Raw genomic sequence first — 21,941 nt, forward strand, 5'->3', positions numbered from 1 at the left:
TAGTCAATTTGCAAAGGATAATATAATGTATCTTTTGGATTTGACCCAAATGTTTGCATTATGAAGTACCAAGCAAAAGGAAGCAAGCTATTCCAAGGGAGGTTACAAGGACTGTGTAAGATCACTCTGTTCAAAGTCCACCTTAGTTCCTCGATCCAACCCAGACATCCTACTGTAAGAGTCTAGTGTCTTCTTGTAAGAGTAAGTCCAAGTTTAATGTGACTGGTCTTTGATCTTTGGCATAAGAAGCTTGGTCATCTAGCCCTTCAATGGTTAAGAAAGTTTTATCAAACTGTAACGTTCCTTTCCCAATTAATGAACACATTACCCTTCTGCTTGCCAAATGAGAAACGGTCATAATCGCCCATTTCTAGTACTAATCATAAGCGCCCTTACATTTGATACATTCTGATCCTTGGGGAAATGGATTCAAATACCATGTTAACTTTTGTGGATGCTTGTTCATGTTATACCTGAATTTGCTTCTTAAAATGTAAATCAGAGGTGTGTTAAAACCTTTCTTCATTTCAAAACCTAGGTAGAACTTCTTAACAAGAAAATCAAATTGCTCGTATCTGATCGACAAGGAGCAGTTTGTCCTTTTATTTAGATACCAAACCACACAACACAGAACAGCAGTTCTATGCACATCAACACAGCATCGTCAATCCAATCAAGCCCCGCTTGTTAAAGGACAAGGACATGGATAAATCTCAGCTGGTGAAAGCATATGCGTAATCCATGTATCTAAACGTAATAGGCTTTGCATCAGTGAGTTGCACGCTTACAGAGTGTCATAAAGCTTTATCTACATATATGATGAAATTGAAGTCAGACTTGACAAACTCAGAACTCCCTTTCTGGGAAGAGGATAGGAGCAGCCAGGGACCAGATGTACAGAGCTGCGGTTGCCCATCCAGTCACGATCCTGACCCACACAGATGGCCACCCAACATCCACCAATCTCCCACTCTCACCAACTGAGGTCGACCACCCTGTCAGGAGCATAGCTGAATACATGCTTGCAAGAGAGAAGATGATGTGGAAGAAGGTATATGAGTATGTGACTGGCTTAGCCTCGTGTTTTTCTTCAGGCACATCCGTCTTTTCCAGTGGAAGCAAAGGCTTTCCAGCACCTTTATGAGTAAAAGGAGAGTGTTAGTTCTGAAAGAGCAGACAAAAAAAAAAAAAAAAAGCCTAAAAATGGGTGAGTCCCTTACAACTTTGTATAACCTAAATGTGAAATAATGATTTTTTTTTTCCTGATCAATTGTCCCAGAGAATAGATGTCTTTTTTTTCACTAAAACTATAGGAGTCAAAAGCTGCAAGAGATCTTTAATTTTCTTATCTTGAAGTAAACAAAGATTCAGAGACAAAAGATAAAACATTTGTAGATACATAAACAAAATATCCCCCTCTGAAACCTTCTGAAGTGAAAGATCAAAATCACTACTGTAATTTGAAACTAATGATTTACAAAGCACAGAAGAAAAACGCAACGCAAATCAGTAGCTCATGAAGAGAGACCATGAAAATTTTGAGAGAGATTCTACAAGGTTTGAAATGAAGTATGAATATTCAGGAGATATTTTCAGTATTTTTTAACTTTCCTGAGAAAAAGGTTATCAATAGAGAGAAAATACTGCAAGTAACAAAAAGATGCCCATGGGTTGTTTTGTGCATATTAGAGATCTTTTGTGCTCAGATTGGTCTGGATGGGTTGTTTTTCTTTTGTTCACCCACTGGGCTTTCTATCTCTCTCATGTATTGCACATACACACACATGCATTTACACGCCATTTAAGTGCAGCACCTTCTGTATTAACATAAATATTCATCTCTCAAGCCTCTTTATAATTACCTAATAAACAGTGTTATCAATATGCTATATTCCAATTCTATTGCCTTCCTATGTTATAATTCTCACTCTGGTTATGTATCTTCTACAATAAATAATCCTTTTTAGAAGTACCATAGAGCCTTGCAGGCTTGCACTCTTAATTGCCAAAGTCTACAACAAACCAAGAGACTCAAAAGTGACACTGGTCTTGTCACAGGCTGCTCCAATCTTTGCACAACCATGGTATCAGCAATATACGACACCTAGCTCACAAAGTAGGTGTCATAGAGTGCTCCATGCATGCTGCACATGCTCATTGGCAATGTGTCATGCCCAAATGGATGATGAAACATTTAGGTTCTTTATGAATCTAAAAGCAAATTTTATGGGTTCCCAAACATTTTATGGAAGGTTAACATTCATTTACTTCTTGGATCACCATCAGCACATCAACTAAAAGGAGTCTCTGCATCCACATTCCATAGAATAGTGTGCAAAGTCAACATTCATAAGAGGATTTATATTTTTGTATGAATTCTAACCTGCACGTGGTGAACTTGGTGGGGAGAGAAGAGTTGTTGAAGAACCAGCACGAACAGCAGAGTAGATAACCGACAGAATAGTGGTCAGCAGTCCCAAGGTAAGGGTGCCAGTGGAAACAGCTTTAGAGTGCTTGTGAAGGCCATTGCATTCATAATCCCTGGGCTCACTGGAAAGCCCACTGTAGCAGAGGTACATGCAATACAAAGATACAACTGAAGCTGGCAAAATGCTGCCACCAACCTAATTTGCATCCATCAAAACCGTGAGATATCAAGGATGATGAAATCTCAATTTTTGAAGTGAACTAGAAAATCAATATGCACTTAGAAGAATAACCATGAAATGTGCTCAATTCAACCCAAGTTGCCTTACTACTGTAGAATTTAGATCGCTTCTTTGTTCTTTTTATTCTTTATTCAAGAATAGGTAGGCTCCTTCATAGGTTACCAGCTCCAAATACCCAGATTATAATTCAATGGAAAAGGAAAAGGCAGTACACATGGTCAAATACCAACAAAACATGCTCTAGCAATCATTTGTCTCCAACAGGTTCGTTCATTTTTGACTTTGAACTCTGCTTTTTATTGGATTTGATTATTTGGAATTAAACCTAGAAATCCTAGATTGACCCTAACTCCCTGCCACCTGAGCCAATCTCCATTAGTAAACAAACTATAAAACTATTAAGTTAAACAAGATGACAATTTAGGTGTATATGGGCCTGTTTGAGAACATTTTCAAAAACAGTTCTCAATTCTTTTCAGGAACAAAATTCTGTTTGAGAACTCTTACATATAAAACAAAAGTTTTCAAATAGAAATTAGGAGCTAATCGTGCAAGGAAAGCCTACACCATCAATGAGTATGGCAAACTTAATAAGTCATTTTTTAATCATCATATGATCCTTATTCTGACTGTTATGGGATGGCTACATAGAACCATTCTGAATCCATTCTATTTACGTCCATTACTTCCATCAAGTATTTTGTGCACAAATTTACTATCATAATATGCATGGTCTTGGAAGATGAGCAAACTAGTCAAATTGAAAATATTTGGCTATAATTACAAGTTGACAGATTAGAAACTTACTGCTGGATGCAGAGCCACTATTGCAAAAACAAAAGCAAGAATCAGGGTCATAACAATAAAGAAGGTGTTGAGCCCACAATCATGTCCAGATGGAGTAAAGAAATGGAAGAGAAGTCCCGAGAAGGAAAATGTTGCCACATAGCAAACAAGTGAAACAACAAATAGAGCAATATACCTGTAATGTTCAAAAAGTAAAATACAGGCATAAAAATTGATTAAAAAAAATACAAAAATGAAATCGAGATAAAACAATCAGAGGTTTTTAGATGATAACAAAGAAGAGATACAGCAAGAATATGATAATAACCAAAACTAACCAAAATTGCTCTCCATATCCAACCCATGTGTCATTCCATCTATGAACAAAATCCAATAAAAGCACAACTTGAACAAGAAGAAACAGTCCTGAGCCGAACTTTGATGTTGTCTCTGCATCCATAAAACTTACCCCTCAGCTTAGTGAATCGTGGAGAAAAATTTTCAAAGAAACAAAGCAATGAAAAACACAATCTAAAGGAGACCTTAGTGCCATTAAGAGGAACAGATTTCCTAAAAAGACAACTTTCTTCAAGGATCCAATCAAAATTTTGTTCTATTCTTATTTTTTTACGAGTATATGACACAAAGAACTTTAAGAAGAAAGGGGCAAATTGGGTTAATATCAGACAGTCCATTTATAATTCTGTTAAATTACATGTGATGCACTGACACTTGGCACGATACCACAGACAGTGGTCCACACTGATATAAACAATTTTTATTTTCTTGAGTTTCAAATTTATGTTTTTGGGGCTTTAGGCTGTATTTACATAACCACCCACATCCAACCCAAGTAAACCTGATCCAGATCACCCAAATCCATGAGTTATTCCTTCACTTGAAATTCCCAGAAGGCTAACCAGGAAGTAGTTTATTTGCTTAATCAGAAAGCGGCCATGCTGGAGGAGCTTGTAGGGGAATCCTCATTGAAGTTTGAAGAATATATATCCCTTCCTTGTATATCTCTCCTTCATTAATGAAATTTTGTATTTTCTTGAGAGAGAGAGAGAGAGAGAGAGAGAGTGTCAACACTGAGTTTGCCACAATAAGTTAAATTGAGCTAACTTAGGAGTGTGTCAGAGATGGTGTGTCTACACCAAAGAGTGTGTCATGATCACTTCTACTGAGATAGAATGTGTCATGATAAGTTATATTGAGCTACCTTAGAAGTGTGTCAGATGACTTCTACTGTGAGTGAGTGTGTGAGTGTGTGTGTGTGTGTGTGTGTGTGTGTGTGTGTGAAAGAGAGAGAGAGAGAGTCTACACACTAAGGACTGTGTCACAATAAGTTCTATTGAGCTATTGCAAGGAGTCATGATAACTTCTAATAAAGCATATTTTCTTTTCTTATTCCCCTTCTTTTCTCCTCTCTTTTTAACACCAATCAAACCATCAAAAAATTCAGAAATGGTTCTTATCAAATAGGAATCATTCCAAAGGATCCCTTGTGCCAAGATTTGACTTGATATGTAGAATTTAATTGAAAATTATGACATTGCAACAGACTGAACAAGTTGAGGAGTAAATTATATTAAAGCATGTTGATACCAGAGATTATTTGGTCGAAATCGATATGCTTATCTTCTTTTTAGACTTAATGATAGAACAAGATTTATGTTGCCAATCCTATATATAATAAACCCATCTTGGATTATGCTATCTGATTATATTATTTCATGAAATCCAGATCACAAAAGACCTAAATTGCCATGATCGTCATACATAATTTTGCAAATCCCTACCAAGAGTCTAGTACCCCCCATATTACAAATGCTTGAACTTTTAAAATAGAACATAGAAATTAGGAAAGAGCTAAGCAATATTAATAAATCAAATTAGTCAACTAAAAGATTTGCATTTGAAGCATCATAAACCCATAATAGAAACAGCTTACCATAGAAGCTGATTAGCTCATTTGGAAGGAAGAACGTAAAGATCACCAAAATGCACCAGCAAATAATTTTCATCATCCATCCACCATGGTGCATGCCATCACGAGGATCTTTCTGATTTTTCACACCAATCATTAGAATAGCTAGGATAGTGAAAAATAGAAAGTTTCCAAAGCTAACTCGCAGCACTGCATCTGTTTCGAACCACTCTCTGTTAGGTGTTTTGTGAAAATGATTGATCCCTGCATAGATAATCAAATATCAGTAAATGCCATCTAAGAACTAGAGCTTTTTTTTCTTTTTTTTTTAAATAGGCAAGTACTATAGCCAATTTTATCTTGAATTTTTTTTTTTTTGATGACGAGAAACCTTCCATGGGGACCCAAACCTTGGGGTGCTGACTGCCCGGTAACAACCAGCATTAGGTAAATTTGGGGTATCATCAGTGGCAAGATTCGAACTCAGGGTCATGTGCCACTAACTGGGACCACACTTCCTAGTGTTTGCCCTGACCAACTGGGCTACCCTGGTGGGTTTTATCTAGGATTATTTTTGTTATTCTCATCGTAGTTATTTGTATCCATTCTTAGAACATGGTGTATGTACAGTATTGAAATTTCCTAACTGAATACACACATGCACACAAAATATTGCATTCACAAATGTAATGGTGCCCTATATCAACACAACATAATAGAAGGTATACTCATGATGCACCACATTAAAGCAACTCTACTAGCAAGAGCAATATAACAAATTATAGTGTTTATTATTTATTTATTGATAAGAAACAATACTTGTGCCCATAGTTGTTAAAGGAGCCCTTAGAGTGCACCTAGGCCCAAGGCATAACCACTACTTAATTATAGGGCCTTGCTTGCCAAGGCATGCACCTTGTTTAAGAGGTGCCACTGCTTTACTTTTACTTTCAAGAGTTTAATTCTTGAATCTTTTAATTGTTGAAATTTAGATAATTTCATTATTCTTGTTTTGAATGCTTCTTTTAGATGTTTGGAATCTTAATTTTTTTTGTCGCTTGGATTGGATTTTGGATCATATTTTATAAAATTGATATACAATCGAAGTTATGTTTTACATTGTTCAAGCATGGAGCTTGTATTGTGCCTTGTGCCTAAGCCTTGGAAGATTTTTGCGCCTTCATTATAAAACTATGTTTTCACCCCAATGCAAAAGAAAAACATGTACAAAAGGAAGAAGCAAGAGAAATCCTTCCGAACATGAGATCAGCACAATAGTATAAGAAAGAAGGAAAAAAGATATAGAAACTTTAACTCATCTACAATGGAGAGAATTCAGTTTAAATCCTAGTTGGATGCTCTTTCATCTTTAAAAAAGGCCATTGAGGCTTAAAGTGCAGAATGAATTAGCCTTGAGCCATGGCCCCATTTAGGGTAATTAAGGCTCAAGCCTCATCCTATTGAGGTTATATCCTTGAAATTTGTTAAGGCTTAAGCCTAATACATTTGATGGGTTTTGGACCTTTGTGGGCTTTGGTATGGATATTCTATAAAAGGTTGAAGCCTCAATACTCAAACGGCTGTGAATGGATTTTGAACTTCTGTGGGTTTGTCTTATACATTCCATCAGTCATAGGTCAGGGCTAAAGCCTTTGCTTTTTAATTAGAAAAAACAAAAGGAAGAAAGAAAGAAAGAAAGAAAGAAAATAACGAGATTGAAAGAAAGCAATAGAAGGATCCTAGTAGTAATAATGATAGAGGTGCTCAATATTATTTGATGGAGCCAAGAGAGATCATTAGATTTTGGAAGAGAGAAAGAAACCACTGAAAATGAAAAACAATTCATTTTCTTATTATCAAATTTGTGATTTTCTTATTATTTTACTTTTATGCAATTTCAATAGTATTTTCTGATTTTTTTGAGAATAATCTTCCCTTTTGTGTGAGTTTTAAGGTTTGCACTTTATCCCCCCTGAAGGCTTATGCTTTCTCTCAATTGAGCAAAATGTTTCAAAATTGCCTTTAGCCTTATAAAAAGATTGGGATCTCTTAACAAAATCTTATGGAGGAATCTATAGCAAGAGTTCTAACATAACAATTTGTTGTTTAGTATTACAATAGATTTTTATCACTTTGATAGCTATTAACAAGACATCAAAGGCTTCTCAAGTAGAGATACAAACTCACAGGACAGGAGATCCTTTAGATATAACACTGAGAAAGAAGAGACATGAAACCACATTATAAGCTCATAGTCTAGGGCTCTAAATGCTTTAGCACCAACAAGATATCAATCAGATAGATATACAAGGACTATTTGGCAATGTTTTCAAAAATGGTTCTCAAAAACAGTGTTTTAGAGTGGTTTTTTTTTTTTTTTTAAAGTAGTTCTTAATTGTTTTAAAACTTAAAATAGTTTTCTTAGCTTGATAAATATGACATTGTCTCTTAGATACATATTTTCCAGAAAAGTGCATATACTCCAAAGATGATATTTTAGATACGAATTGTTTCCTTCAATGACATTTGTAGTATCTTCAAAATATTAATTAAGAAAGATTTTAGCAGTGCAACTGCAATTTGTTCACACTAGTTTCAGAATCATGGTCTCAAATCACCCTTTTTACTAAGAGAGAACCGAAGTGGTCATTTTTTCATTATTTTGAATATAATATTCATTACGAAGGAGATTGAAGAATAGTCAGAGTATGATTGATGAAGCAAAGAAATGCACATGGAATTTTCATTGGACACGATGATATTGAATAAACTCAATATCATGGTCTCAAAGAACTGATTTTCCATTTTTTTTCCCAAACAAATAAAAGCACCTGCAATGTTGTATAATTGTAAAATACCTATCATATCACAAGTCTTCTGAAATGGATCTAACATGCATATGTTTATGAAGCAGAATCTTAGGCACTAAACAAACAAGTGTAACCAAGGTTGGGTGCTAAGGTGGATGAGAGGTAACACAAGTAACATAGAATAATAAAATAAATGCATTTGTTAGAAGTTATAGGTTAAGTGCAATACAAGGAAAAGTTGTCTTAGAGCCAAGCACAAAGCAGAGGAAGGAACACACCAATAAGAAGTGACTGGATCAGAGTTAAAGTTGTCATAGAAACAAGAGGGAGGCTGGAAAATAACATAGGTCAAGGCCATGAAAAAATAAATTATTGCAGAGGTCTTGATAAAGGATACAACCCAAGATAAAGCTTATATGGTGAAAAATGATTATCTAAACAGAGCCAAGTAGTTAGAATTTAAGATTTTGTTAAACTAATTTAACAATGGTTTGAATTCATGACAACAACAAAAGATAAGACAGCTTTTCATATTATAGATATATATGAGATAAGGGTCAACCTCAAACTCATATTTCATATTATGATGAATGCATGTATTGAGATTTCATACTTATCCATTTTTTTTTTTTAATTACACACTATTTCAACAAAAAGAAAAACAAAAAAATAAAAATCCTTTCACCTTGAAAAAATTACATAAAAATCTCACAAAATGTATCTAGAGGTATTTATTCGTGTGATTGAATGCCTTTATTGTACTCCATGGTATCATGCTACATGCATTCACCTCCTTCATAGAATATTGGCCTTTGTATTTTGCGCTTGTTGCATAATTTTCCCCAACAGCATTCACTTTCTCAGAACTTCTTGCAAAGCTTTGACTGGTTTCTTACACATTTTTCAAAAGTAATTCTAAGTTTGGCAAATTGATACCATCCTATCATAGCCCACATGAGAAAGCATTATAACTACCATCTAAAAGATAGTAAAAAGGATGAAATGTCATGACATCAAGACCAAACCTGCATACGATGTATACAAATAGAAAATCAGTCATAACAGGTTTCCCACATCCAAAATGATAGGATCAAGTTAGGGTGAGATAAATCAAGGAATTTATTTTTTGGCCAGATCAGAGTACAATGCAAAACTTGCCAGTATGGCCCAACAAAAAATTGTTCATGGAGGAGGAAATCTGTCCTACCGAACCCATGGGCTCTCTGTGAAGCCATGAAAATTTGCAATTCCATGTTTTTGAGCTAGAAGCCCATAGACAAGTATCATGAATTTTACAGATTAAGAAAACCACAAAAAATATGTACAGCTTATACTTCTTGAATTAGTATCACAGGCAACTTAACTACCTTCAAAGATAGTTTCAGCCCCAAAAGGGACAGTAGAAAACGTAGCAGATTTCTCAGGAAAATAAAACTATACCCAAAATCTTCAAATGATCACAATTATATATTAAAATTGAAATAGTAAGGACCCATACAAAACGTGCAATAAAGGGAAAATTGAAAAACTTACAAGGAAGCTTCTCCATAAGAGGTGCAGCAACCTCCCTTAGAATCCATGAAACGATCAGTGACAGCGCGAAGAGACCACAATATGCGATCCGAGCAGATCGTCGGCTAATCCCCGACACCACAGTACGGCAAGCGTCGCATGCGCAAGCCGCACAGCACGAAGCAAGGCACGAAGCCGCCCACATCCTCCCTCTTTAACAATCAAAATCTTTACTTCAAACCTAAATAAAAAACAATAAAATTTAAGACCTCATTACCATCATTAACTTGATCGCAGCAAAAGAAATTTCCTACAAATAGCTGGATTCCTCTTCGGATTCAAGTAAAAACCGAAGAAAACCCTAATTAATTGTACAGCTCGAGAGAACATGATGATGATGATGATGATGATAACCCTAATAAATCGCACAAGCACAAACCGTGAAAAACCTAATTAAGGAATCTAAAAAACCAAAGCCCTGATCATCTGACGCTATCAACGCACCGTTTCGTTGGTGAGAGAAAGGTCAGAAAGCCAAACCCTTTTAGGTGATTTTGTTAGTAACAGAGAAAAACCCCAAATATTTGGCTCAATTCGGGTAAAGAAGATGTCAAGATGAGATGTAAGACTAAATGTTGAATTTTCTTAGGTTTTCTCAGGAACCAAGCGATGTACCTTGTTGGAATTGAGAACGAGACGGAGAGGAAGCTACCGATGGCCTGCTCGTACAATAGCTATCATTTATAATAATAATAATAATAATAATAATAGAGAATTCAGAATCGCTTGCACATTCGGACTCCAATATTGAATTTATTCTAATTTATTATTATTATTATTATTATTATTATTATTATTGATATGATAGAATGCACTTTATCCCCGATCTATCTCGTGTTTTGCACATTAACTTTTTAGATTTAAAATTGAATATATAACATCCTAAGCTTCTTAAATTGTATCACTCCGTCTTTTTCTTTTTTATTGGACAGTGTTAATTTAAGTGGATAAAAATCTCATGTGTATATGTGACTACCTAATAAATAGTAGATTTGTAAATTTCTAAACCCAAAAAGCAACTCTCCCTTCTTCAATCTTCATCTTCTTTTTAGTCTGTAACACATTATAACCTTAACCCTATTTAGCTTCTAAGAAAAATGTAAAAACAAAACAAATCAAAGTTTTTAAATTATAATATCCATCGACCTTACTATAACTGGTTAACATAGTTGAGTATAGATTTTAATTTTCTTCTAGAAATTAGGTTAGAGAAAACTCATATTCAAATCTCCCCTCTTTTCTGCCACCTTCTCAACAATCAAACAACAAGAACATGTAAAGTCAGACCACAAAAATCCCACATTCACTTAGCATTGCACATACAAAAACAATTTCACCCAAATGGGTACCCTTCAAAATCAACCCAAAAACTAAACCCCTCCAATCAAAAAAAAAAAAAAAAAGTCATTTTGATACCATAAAATACCCTCTATAGACCTCAAAATTCAAAACTCCAAGCTCCCTTAGCTCCATCTTCAAAGGTGGAAAATCTACAATGCCTAAGAAAACAATGTATGATTAAGGTTTGAAGATTGGAATAAGAATGATGAGAAGATAGTAAGAAGACAAAAACAAAATACTGAAATTGCTAACCATCTGTAAGAGGGGGAAAATGCTGAAAATTGCACTCCATCTAGGGTTAGGGGTACAATGTGTTGCAGACGAAGATGAAGACAAAGACTAAGGAAGAGAAAACAATGTATGATTAGGGTTTGAAGATTGGAATAAGAATGAGGAGAAGATAGTAAGAAGACAAAGACAAAATACTAAAACTACTAACCACTTGTAAGATGGGGAAAATGCTGAAAATTGCACCCCAAACAGGGCTAAGGGTACAATGTGTTGCAAATGAAGACTAAGGGAAGGAGAGCTGTTTGGAGATTTTTGGGTTTGGAACTTTACAAATCTACCCTTCATTAGTCAGTCACGTGCACAACACGTGAAATTTTCGTCAACCTAAACTAACACCATCCATTGAAAAAGGTAGAGTATTGCAATTTAAGAAGTTTGGGGTGCAATGTGTTCGATTTTAAACCTAAAAGGGCAATGTGCAAAACATGGGATATGTTGAGGAGGTAAAGTGTATTAAACCCTTATTGATATTATAAAAATTTTACAAAATAAAAACAACCTTTAAACACAAATATCTATCATGTTTGCGGGATGTGCATCCACGTAGGCATAAGCCCCTTTCCCGTCCAAGTCTTAGACAGGTAAAGTGTTATCCAAGTTGTGTCTATATTCATTGTGCAAGTAACAAATGATTCGAACCATTACGTATGCTTGACTTTAAACCTAGAAACCGTTATTCACAAAACTAATTATTAACATTTAAAGCAGTAAAGATTCACGTGAAACGTTATAATTATATCAGAATAAAAAGTCATCAAACATTGAAATTCAGGTATGACAAAAGTTTTCTAAAAGGTTATAGTTTGTCTCTTCCTAAAGATTGGCTCAAGCTTCGGAGGGGCGTACTTGAAAAAACTATTTGGATACACATTATTACAAAAACGCTCGCCATTCACTTGGAGAAAACTAATCAGATAAGACATTGTTGGTCGTGTACCAACAATGTTTGGAAACTATTAAACAATTTTCTAAATTACAAATTTTTTTTAATAGATTATTGCATTATATATAAATGTACACAACTAGAGTAACAATTGAAAATATCAAAAAAGTAATAATATATTTTCTATAAATATAGTATTTTCATAAAAAATGGACAAAAAAAAAAAAATTATTTTTCACATTTGAGTTTTCAAACCGAATTTTGTTTTTGATAACAATTAAGAATTGTTTTTAAAAACTGATCTTAAAGTCTATTTTTAAGAACTACTTTAGCAAAGGTTCGCAAAAGTCCCATCATTTTTTTTATATTAAACTTTCTTTTAAATCATATACTTTTTAAGGAAAATTAGCCACATAATTATAAATTTATTTATTAAGGTTCATAGAAACTTAAGACTTAATCTAAAATTTTAAGCTTATTAAGAATATTTACCTAAATAATATTGTCGAAAAAAAAGGCTTCGAAATACCTTTTGAAAATGCTCAGATTAGTTATTTCATCGATGATTTTTCTACCTTAAAAGGAGTGAATGAAACTACAAAGTTTTAAAAACCACTTTGCTTTACAACACAAATGCCTTTAACCTTCTTTTTATGGAGAAAAAAGTGGATGAAATTCAAGAAAGAACTTTTTTGCAAAGCGTTCTTTTTAGATTTTTTTTTTCACATAAAGAGAGTAAGTTTTTTTTTTTCCTATTATTATTATTATTATTATTATTATGTAAGGTGGTTTCAACTTCCAAAAACTGTTTCCCTTAACTCTCGTTTTGTTGGATTGGGTCGAGTCAACCCCACTTAGAGATTGAAACCCAATTCCAACAAATAACTTGTAATAAGTAAAAAAAAATATAATTTTTTCTATACATTAGTGTAGACCTCTAATTTTGTTTTGAGTCCCGAATAGTAATGAAAATGAACATTGTTGGTATGGGGAAATTGACTTGTATATATGCTCTTCATCGATTAATTTTGTAAGAATGGTTTGGTGCACTCATGGATTTTGAAAAAAAAAATACAATACTTTAAATTCTTTTTAAAAATATAATAGTTATAAAATCATTTTCAAATCAATGCTATTTTTTTTTAGACAAAAACAACTTTAATATAAATATTGATATTAAAATTGTCTTAAAAAAAACTTTAAAATTCAATTGAAGTTAATTAGATTTCTCTTATAGTTATAAATTTGGAAATAATTTTGAATTTTTTTTAATAAAAATTGTTTTTTAAAAGAATTTTCAATTAGATTGCTTCAATTGTTAGAAATTTGAAAATAATTTCGAGAACAATATTTTTGTCAAAATCTAGATTCTAGTGCATTTCTAGGATGTTAATAGCATCCCGATTCTTCCATTCCCCATTAAAAAGCTTCCAAACATTCTTGTTTATAAGGAGAGACTTACACCAAAATTATCATCGCTACCGAGCTACATACTACTACAAATCAACAGTACCTGGCGCTTCCTAGGTTGTCTCTGCAGCCTACTTATCTCAACCCCCATTCAATCATCTCCTGAGTCGTGTGTTTTCGCAGCTTCTACAAAACCAGGATGAGGCACGTATCATCATATCTCCTCCATTGTTCTATTTATTTTTTCTAACCCATTAGAAATATATTATTAATGTTGTTGTTGTTGTTATTATTATTATTATTATTATTATTATTGGATGAGGCACGTATCATCATATCTCCTCCATTGTTCTATTTATTTTTTCTAACCCATTAGAAATATATTATTAATGTTGTTGTTGTTGTTGTTGTTATTATTATTATTATTCCGAGAAAAGTTTGTTTTCATACACGGATAAAAAAAAAACCATAAAATAAGAATTATTTAAAAATAATTCAAGTTTTATGCATGGGATCATCAAAATTGGTGCCTATATTATTAAAAAGCTGGTGTGTGAAACCTTTGATAAAAAAGTGGTGTACATGATTCTAATTATTTTTATATATATGTATGAAGTTGAATTTTATAAATTTGAGTTCCTGTTATGTGGGTTTTTTTTTTTTCAAATAAGTGTGTGGAAACAAACTTTTCTATATTATTTTCCCTTATTTTCAATCTAAATTTATGAGAGTATAATATTAGTATATATTGGACATGGGTTTAGATGTCCAAGTGGGTTGACCCAACCTGATATTTAAAAAACTTAAAGGAAGTAGTTTTTGGAGTTTTTCAACTACCCAATAATTGCTACAAAAAAAAAAAAAGAAAAAAAAAAAAAAGAAAGAAAAAGGAAAGGAGAAGTACTTACCTTTTTTTGACAAAAAAAAAAAAAAAGAAGGGAATTTTCTCCCTAAGGTCCTCTCTTGAAGTTTTTTCTTTTGGTTTTCTTTGTGAAAATGAAGGTCAAACCCCTATGTTGTGAAACTTTTAATGATTCTCGTATTCATAATTCCATTCACGACTTGGGACAATGAAATAATCAAATTGAAATTCTTAGACATTTTTGAAGGTAATCGGAAATCCATCCTTTTATTTACACTATAATATCAAATCGAGATGGGAGTATGGCAAACATGCTTGGGTCCAACATATCATACTAGCTTCCATATTTACTAATGGACTTTGAACTTGATAACTAGAAATAATTATAGGGTAGAGTAGCTTGATATCAAAAGTGGAGATTACAATATTATTGAGTGTTTGTGGTGTAATCACATGTCTCCTATTCAAAAATTGGAGGTTGAACATGATGGTTCAGTAAGAGAGAGAGAGAGAGAGAGAGAGAGAGAAATTTTATAGATTTTTATAAGACTTGGAACTACTCTTAGTAGTAAAGTATAAGAGATCAAAGTTTGAGCAAGTTAAGAGAAAGAAGACATGAATATCCAAACTTGCAATGAGCACAAGAATTGCATCCTACTTTGATATGATTATTGGGATGAGCATAGGTAGTCTTGTGATTACCAAGCTAACTACACTTAATGAGAGTATCTACCTTATGTTTGTTGCAAAAGATATCAAGGATTTCTATCTTAATTAGTGTCTTAAAATTTTCCATCAATAGAGGTAATCAAATTTAATAGAATGACTTCGGATTTTTATAGTTATTAACATAATTTTGATTTTTTTTTTCCTAAATGATAGTTTTGTGTTTCTTAATTAATGTTATAAAGATAATCTAAGCCTTATTAGGTTCAAACTATAACGGGAAACATCTCTATAATATTTTGAAGGAAAAATAGGAGATGTGATAACATCAAACACTCACTAATGTTGTAATCCTCCAACTTTTGATATAAAACCCCTGTGCCCTATAATTTTTTTTTTTTTTTAGCTATCAAGTCCAACTTCATCATTTGATTATTACTTGTTCTTCATTTAATTTCAAGGTTTAGGTGAAGAGTACCCTAAACTTATATGCCTTACTCTCAGATATATGCATTTGAATCTTAGTAGCACCAACATATTTTTCATCCCATTATTTTGAAATCAATGACTCTACATGGAAAGTTAGGAAATTCAACCTCATTGAAGGTGGTATAGCTGCAAATCATCGAATACTTACGAATTGGATAATGTTTCCTATAAATCTTAATATTCTTATTGAAAATTGCAAAAAAGGTCAAGGCCAAGTTCTTGCAACATATCTTAACCTTTTTCTTCTTCTATAAAATTTCTACTTAATTATAAATGTTTTCAAACTTTATTTACAAATTGGAGAAGTGATGAAGGAGATCATTTGGGGTAGTGCTAACATCTTTTTTATAAAGATAGTAGGTGATTGTCACTTTTTGGTTATATCATTACAAGTAGTGTCACATATAAAGAAAGAGAAACATGACAAAGATCAAGCTTTCTGCTGTTTCCTATTATAGTCACCTATCTCCTAGTTTTTCCTTCAGAAAGTTGTGAAGATGCTTACTGTAGTATTTTAGACCTGATAGGCGTTTGATTATTTTGGTAACATTAGGAATATAAAACAATTGTTTAGAAATAAAAAAAGTTTAAATCATTTCATTAAACATGATCAGTATCTCTATTGTGGGAAAATCTAGCCACCTAATGTCTTACATGCAGAAACTTATTTGAAATAAATCCATCATAAATTTAAGTTTCGAGAAAAAGAAAACCAATGACCATCCATTGTTTCTAATCCTAGGTCCACAGGGCCTAATTTGTTGAATCCTTACCAGATGCATAACTCACCATGTGTTATGGTCTCCTTCTGGCCATAATCCTTTCCATATACATACACCATGATCTCCTCATGCACCACAAATTCAAATTGTTTAACCGCTTCACCATTTCCACATTTCAAGATTCTTTTTGCAATTCTCTCTTGTGTTCCTCCACTTCAGGGTTTTTTTAGAAAATTTCACCAGTGTTATATTAGAAAAAACTTTTATACCTCTTATTGTGCTAATGAAGCTTAAAATGTCACTTAACAGTGCAATAACATAAGAATAGAATCATCCATATATAAAGATACAAGAGATTTTAATGTAATTTGACCAACCATACTTATTATTCATGAATGAGAGAGAATCGTTGTATTGTATCCTAAACAATGTTATAAAGAGTTGAAAAAATAGATACAACTATTGAAGTTTGAAAAATCTAATACATATTTTTCCACCCTTTGCATCTATAATTTGAATGGTGTGTCCTTTCTCCATTGGGTAACTTATATTTTTTTTTCTTACATATCTATATCTTCACAAGCTTATCTCAACCTTTTAACTTTATATTTTTTTCCATGATTTAAAATATTAATAGAAATATTTCTAACATTTTTTTTTTATGCAATCAAAGAAATATATTTTTATAATAAAATATCTATATCAATATATAAAATATTTTATACAATATTCTTTACAAAAAAGAATACTTATCAAATATGAATCGGAGGCAATTTCCAACAAGTTATGAATTACAAATGAAATAATGATCAAGACCTCGATCAATAAGTTGAAAAGCAATAACATCTTCATACCATTATTTGATTAGAATTGCACCATGAAGACTTATTAACATATTAGTTAAGTGAAAATCTGTTTCGACCCGAAATTTTTTAACCTAAATAAAAGAAGACTAGGCAGATTAATAACATATAATTAAACTAGTTGCCTATTAGTCCATGAGTGGGGATGTATATTTAATTGACTGTACGCAACTTGCTTGAGAGCCAGAAAAAATTTTAAAATCATATGCGTTGCATGGGACCGAAAGGGGTGCATGAGAGACGTGTATTATACCAACCACAAAGGAACAATTAAACAAGACGTTGGACACAGCCGGAAAAATACTACTGAACATGAAAGCTTAGTTACCTTAAGTCCTTTCAATAGCTGCTAGCTAGATATGTGAGATTAATTTTCTTGAGTGTGGTTACAACATCTTTCATATTGATCCTTTCCTCATGTGAATCTGCTACACAATCCACAGCCAATCCCAAGACTGATGATATACATTGCTTCTTTGCCATGAACTGTTCATCCTCTCCTCTTAACAAGTTGGCGTCCACCACTTCAGTAACTGAACCACATAGTGAATCCCTCACCCAGTTCTTCATGCTCATTTCTTCAGAAAAAATTTCATCTGTAGGCCTTCTCCTTGTAAATGTCTCCATTAACACGATACCATAACTATAGACATCGCCACGAGTGGTAACTATTCCATTGGAACCATACTCTATTGCACATATTTTATACACTATATCAGTCAACAATATATCCTCCAAAATTTTGATGACATAAAGAAACAGGTTAAACTTATGTCTGGTTTTTGGAAAGTTTGAGGGAAAATATGAAGGAAAGAAAATAGAAAGAAAAAGTAGAAAAAAAAAAATAAAGAGTGAAGAAAATAAAATATAGATTTAAAGTAAATAAACAAATTCTATATTTTACTTCAAAGTCATTTCATTTATTTAACTCTTCTTTAACTCTCTCTCATATATATATATATATTTTATGGTAAAACCAAATATAAGAAAATAATTTTTCTTAGCATTTTTCTTTCCTCAGTACTTTCCTCCTGAAACAGACATAACCTAAAAGTAAACATAAAAGACATAAAGAATTAGGAAAAGTACCTGGTGCCATGTACCCTATGGTTGCAAGGGTCTGTGTTTTTCTCATGGACTCTTCTTCGCCTAGGAGTTTTGCAATACCAAAATCACCAACGTGCCCACCAAAATCTTCATCTAGCAGGATATTGCTCGGCTTCAAATCACAGTGAACAATAGGTGTTGAACAACTGTGATGAAGATATTCCATAGCTAATGCGACATCTATCATTATATTTAATCTCTGCAGGATATCCAAGCAATAGTTGTGAGAATACAACCACTTCTCAAGACTTCCATTGGGTACATACTCCAGTACCAATGCTTTGAAATCAATGTAAGAGTTAGAGCAGCTGCTAATGATTTTGATTAGATTTCGATGACGAATATGGCGCATTACTTCACATTCTGCATCAAAGCTCTTGAATGCTGCTTCTTCCTGCATATTGAAAACCTTGATGGCAACATCCTTCCCATCTGAAAGAGTTCCTCTATATACTGATCCAAAACTTCCTCTACCAAGTAGATTGCCTCCACTAAATCCATTTGCAGCTTGGAAAATTTCTTGGTAAGAAATTCTCCTCCATGTTGCTAGAGGTAATGATTCTGCCTGAGTTGGAAGCACTGCATTCCTTTTTCTGCATCTTGTCCACACAAAAATGAGGGCCAAGAGAAGTAGTGTTGATGCAATTGTAGGTAAGATGTATTTTAGTAGGAGCCAAGAAATTGTGGTAGACCAACGAGTGACAGTTCTGCAGGGTGGGAGTTTCAGCCTTGGTGAACCACACAGTGCCTTGTTCATCATAAAAGATTCAGCTGAGAAGTTTGCAAAAGGCCCTTCAGTGGGGATTTCTCCATATAGTCTATTGAAAGACATATTAAGATATTTTAGATACACTAATCCTTCTAACGATTTTGGTATTTCTCCAGATAGAGCATTGTCGGATAGATCCATGAACTCCAAGCTCTTCAAATTGCTAAATGAGTGCAATATGGGGCCTTCAAGTCTATTATGAGCCAAAGAGAGAGAAGTTAAATCTAGGAGGCCTCCAATGTTACTTGGAATTTCACCTGACAATTGATTCCTTGACAAATCTATTTTTACCAGAACCTTTAAATTTCCCATATCTGATGGTAGATAGCCAACTAGAAAATTTGAGGACATGTCCAAAGACAAGATATCGTTCAAGCTCCACAGAGTCAAAGGTATTGTAGAATTCAGTTTGTTGGACCCCAAGTATAGATGTCTTAGAAAAGCAAGTTCACCCAAGCATGCTGGTATAGATCCAGAGAGCTGATTATTTGCCAAATATAACTCAACTAAGTTCCTCAGCTGACAAATATCATTTGGGATAGAACCTTGTAGTTTATTGGCAGGAAGATACAAACCTTGGAGCTTCTGTAATTGTCCAATTGACGGGGGAATAGTTCCAGTTAAGTCATTGTTGTTCAAGGATAACTGATAAAGGTTACTTAAATTTCCAATTTCAGTAGGAATGTTGCCCTTGAGTTTGCATGTACTAGCTCCAAAAAGTTGAAGAGAGGTAGAGAGGTTCCCAATAGAAATGGGAAGGATGCCGATTAGAGGATTGAATGATAAGTACAAAATTCTCAGTCGCTTGCAGTTTGTCAATGAAGTGAGAAAACTCAATTCTTGGATAGAAGATTCACCTTTCAAATTATTAGCTCCTAGATGGAGTCTCTCAAGGAATCTTAAACTCCCAAGTGCATGAGGTATAGAGCCGGTGAACATGTTATTGCCAAGAGCCAGAGTCCTAAGCTTAGAAGCATTTCCAATGGAGCTAGGAATAATACCACTAAGCTTATTAACTGCCAGTATAAGGTCTTCAAGATTGGGAAGATAAAGAGCCAAAGTTTGGTGGAAGATTTCCTGATAAGTTGTTCCCTGCTAGTGAGCCTGAAACCATTGACGAGATATTGAAGATTTGAAAAGGAATGTGGCCGGTTAGGCTGTTGTACTCAATATTCAACACATTCAGAGTATGAAGGCTACCAATTTCACATGGTACCTCACCTGCTATAATTGAACAAACATTTCATGAGTTTTCCATATAACTACTTGGTTCTAAACTATATAGAATGTAACAAAATCAACCATAATGGAAGAAATGGTTTAACTAAACCATGGAGATTTCTTTCAAACTTTCATTGAGAGAAAATTTGAAGGTGCACTATCTTTGGAGCTTTCCATAGAATCTATTTGTTAGAATAAGTTGGAAGATCGAAAGTATAGGACATTACACAATTATTTTCTATATTAAAGTAAGGAAAAGTGTTAAGAATATTTTTATTTTCATTTTTACTTATTGTACAACACATACATTAGAACTTCTCTAATCATAATAGATTGTGAGATATGTCATATCAAATAGGGGAAAAAGTTCATAGTACTATATATATATATATATATTAGAGTTTAAAGCCATGAGGGTTTATTTGGCCCAAAATAGATAATATTTACATGATTGGGAGTGAGTCATTACAAATGGTATTAGAGTGAATCCTTGACCCTAATGTAGGAGTTTGTTTGGCTTTGCAAAGGGTTTCTATATATTTGATCTTGCAATCGCATAGCACACAATGAAAACATTATGTCTGCATGGGGGTGATTATGATATCCCAAATTAGATAAGGGAAAAAAAAAGTCATGATGCTCTTCTAAACCATGTAGAAACATTTTAAAGCTATGAGAGGTTTAATGCTATCGATATCTACACCAAAGGAGGGAGGGGAGGGGAGGGAAAGGGAGAGAGAGAACTTGTCATTACAAATTGTATCAGAGTTGATATTCAACTCTAATGTAAGAGTTTGTTTAGTCCTGTAATAGGTGTTTGTCTCTTTGGCCTTGTAATCCTATGGAACATGATGAGGACATCATGTTTTCATGAGGTATGATTATGATATTCCACGTCTAATATGGGAAAAAGTGTTAGGATAGAGCCCTTAAAAGCATGACTTGATGTAACAAAATTTGGAATTTATTATTTATTAATAAAGTTCCAATTTCACTTTTATCTATCCTTATTCCATGCATTGCACTTCATGAGCATTTTGACCTGTATCTCTTGCATTGTACATGACTTGGGTGCATTAGGAGTAGAAGAGAAGATCGAAGTCTTGAGTTCCTTGTAAGTGGATGACTTGTTCACAACCAGTTCGTGGACCTAGGCAACCCATTAGAGGTTGTAGTACACTAACTCCTAATTGGGGGAGCTAGTCATTACAAATTGTATCAAAGTCGATCTTCAACCTTGGTGTAGGAGTTTGTTTAGTCCCGTACTAAGTCTTTGTCTCTTTGGCCTTGTAATCCTATGGGACATGACGAGGACATCATGTTTGCATGAGGAATGATTATGATATTCCACATTTGATGTGGGAAAAAAAATGCTAGGATAGAGTCCTTAACAGCATGACTTGATGTGACAAAATTTGGAATTTATTATTTATTAATAAAGTTCTAACTTCACTTTTATCCATTCTTATTTCATGCATTGTACTTCATAAGCATTCTGACTTTTATCTTTTGCATTGTACATGACTTAGGTGCATTAGGAGTTGGAGACA

The 21,941-nt window shown here is 33.5% G+C and overlaps 1 protein-coding gene and 1 pseudogene across 2 annotated transcripts; both read right to left on the reverse strand.

Moving 5' to 3' along the window:
- Positions 1 to 576: 576 nt before the first annotated feature.
- LOC100262087 (uncharacterized) lies at positions 577 to 10,641 on the reverse strand. Of its 2 annotated transcripts, none has more exons than XM_002270574.5 (7): positions 10,383 to 10,641; positions 9,729 to 9,948; positions 5,410 to 5,649; positions 3,794 to 3,905; positions 3,477 to 3,651; positions 2,384 to 2,624; positions 577 to 1,136 (listed from the first exon to the last, which is right to left on the reverse strand). In XM_002270574.5, exons 2-7 carry the CDS (start codon positions 9,910 to 9,912, stop codon positions 847 to 849), a joined length of 1,242 nt encoding a protein of 413 aa, XP_002270610.1. In that variant the 5' UTR covers positions 9,913 to 9,948; positions 10,383 to 10,641; the 3' UTR covers positions 577 to 846. The 2 variants fall into 2 exon arrangements, with proteins under 2 accessions (XP_002270610.1, XP_010655133.1); XM_010656831.3 differs by having other exon boundaries at positions 10,212 to 10,438.
- A 6,992-nt stretch (positions 10,642 to 17,633) lies between these two features.
- Positions 17,634 to 21,455, reverse strand: LOC100241676 (receptor kinase-like protein Xa21; annotated as a pseudogene).
- Positions 21,456 to 21,941: the final 486 nt, after the last annotated feature.

This window comes from Vitis vinifera, chromosome 9 (assembly GCF_030704535.1).
Source record: "Vitis vinifera cultivar Pinot Noir 40024 chromosome 9, ASM3070453v1".
Lineage (NCBI taxonomy): Eukaryota > Viridiplantae > Streptophyta > Magnoliopsida > Vitales > Vitaceae > Vitis > Vitis vinifera.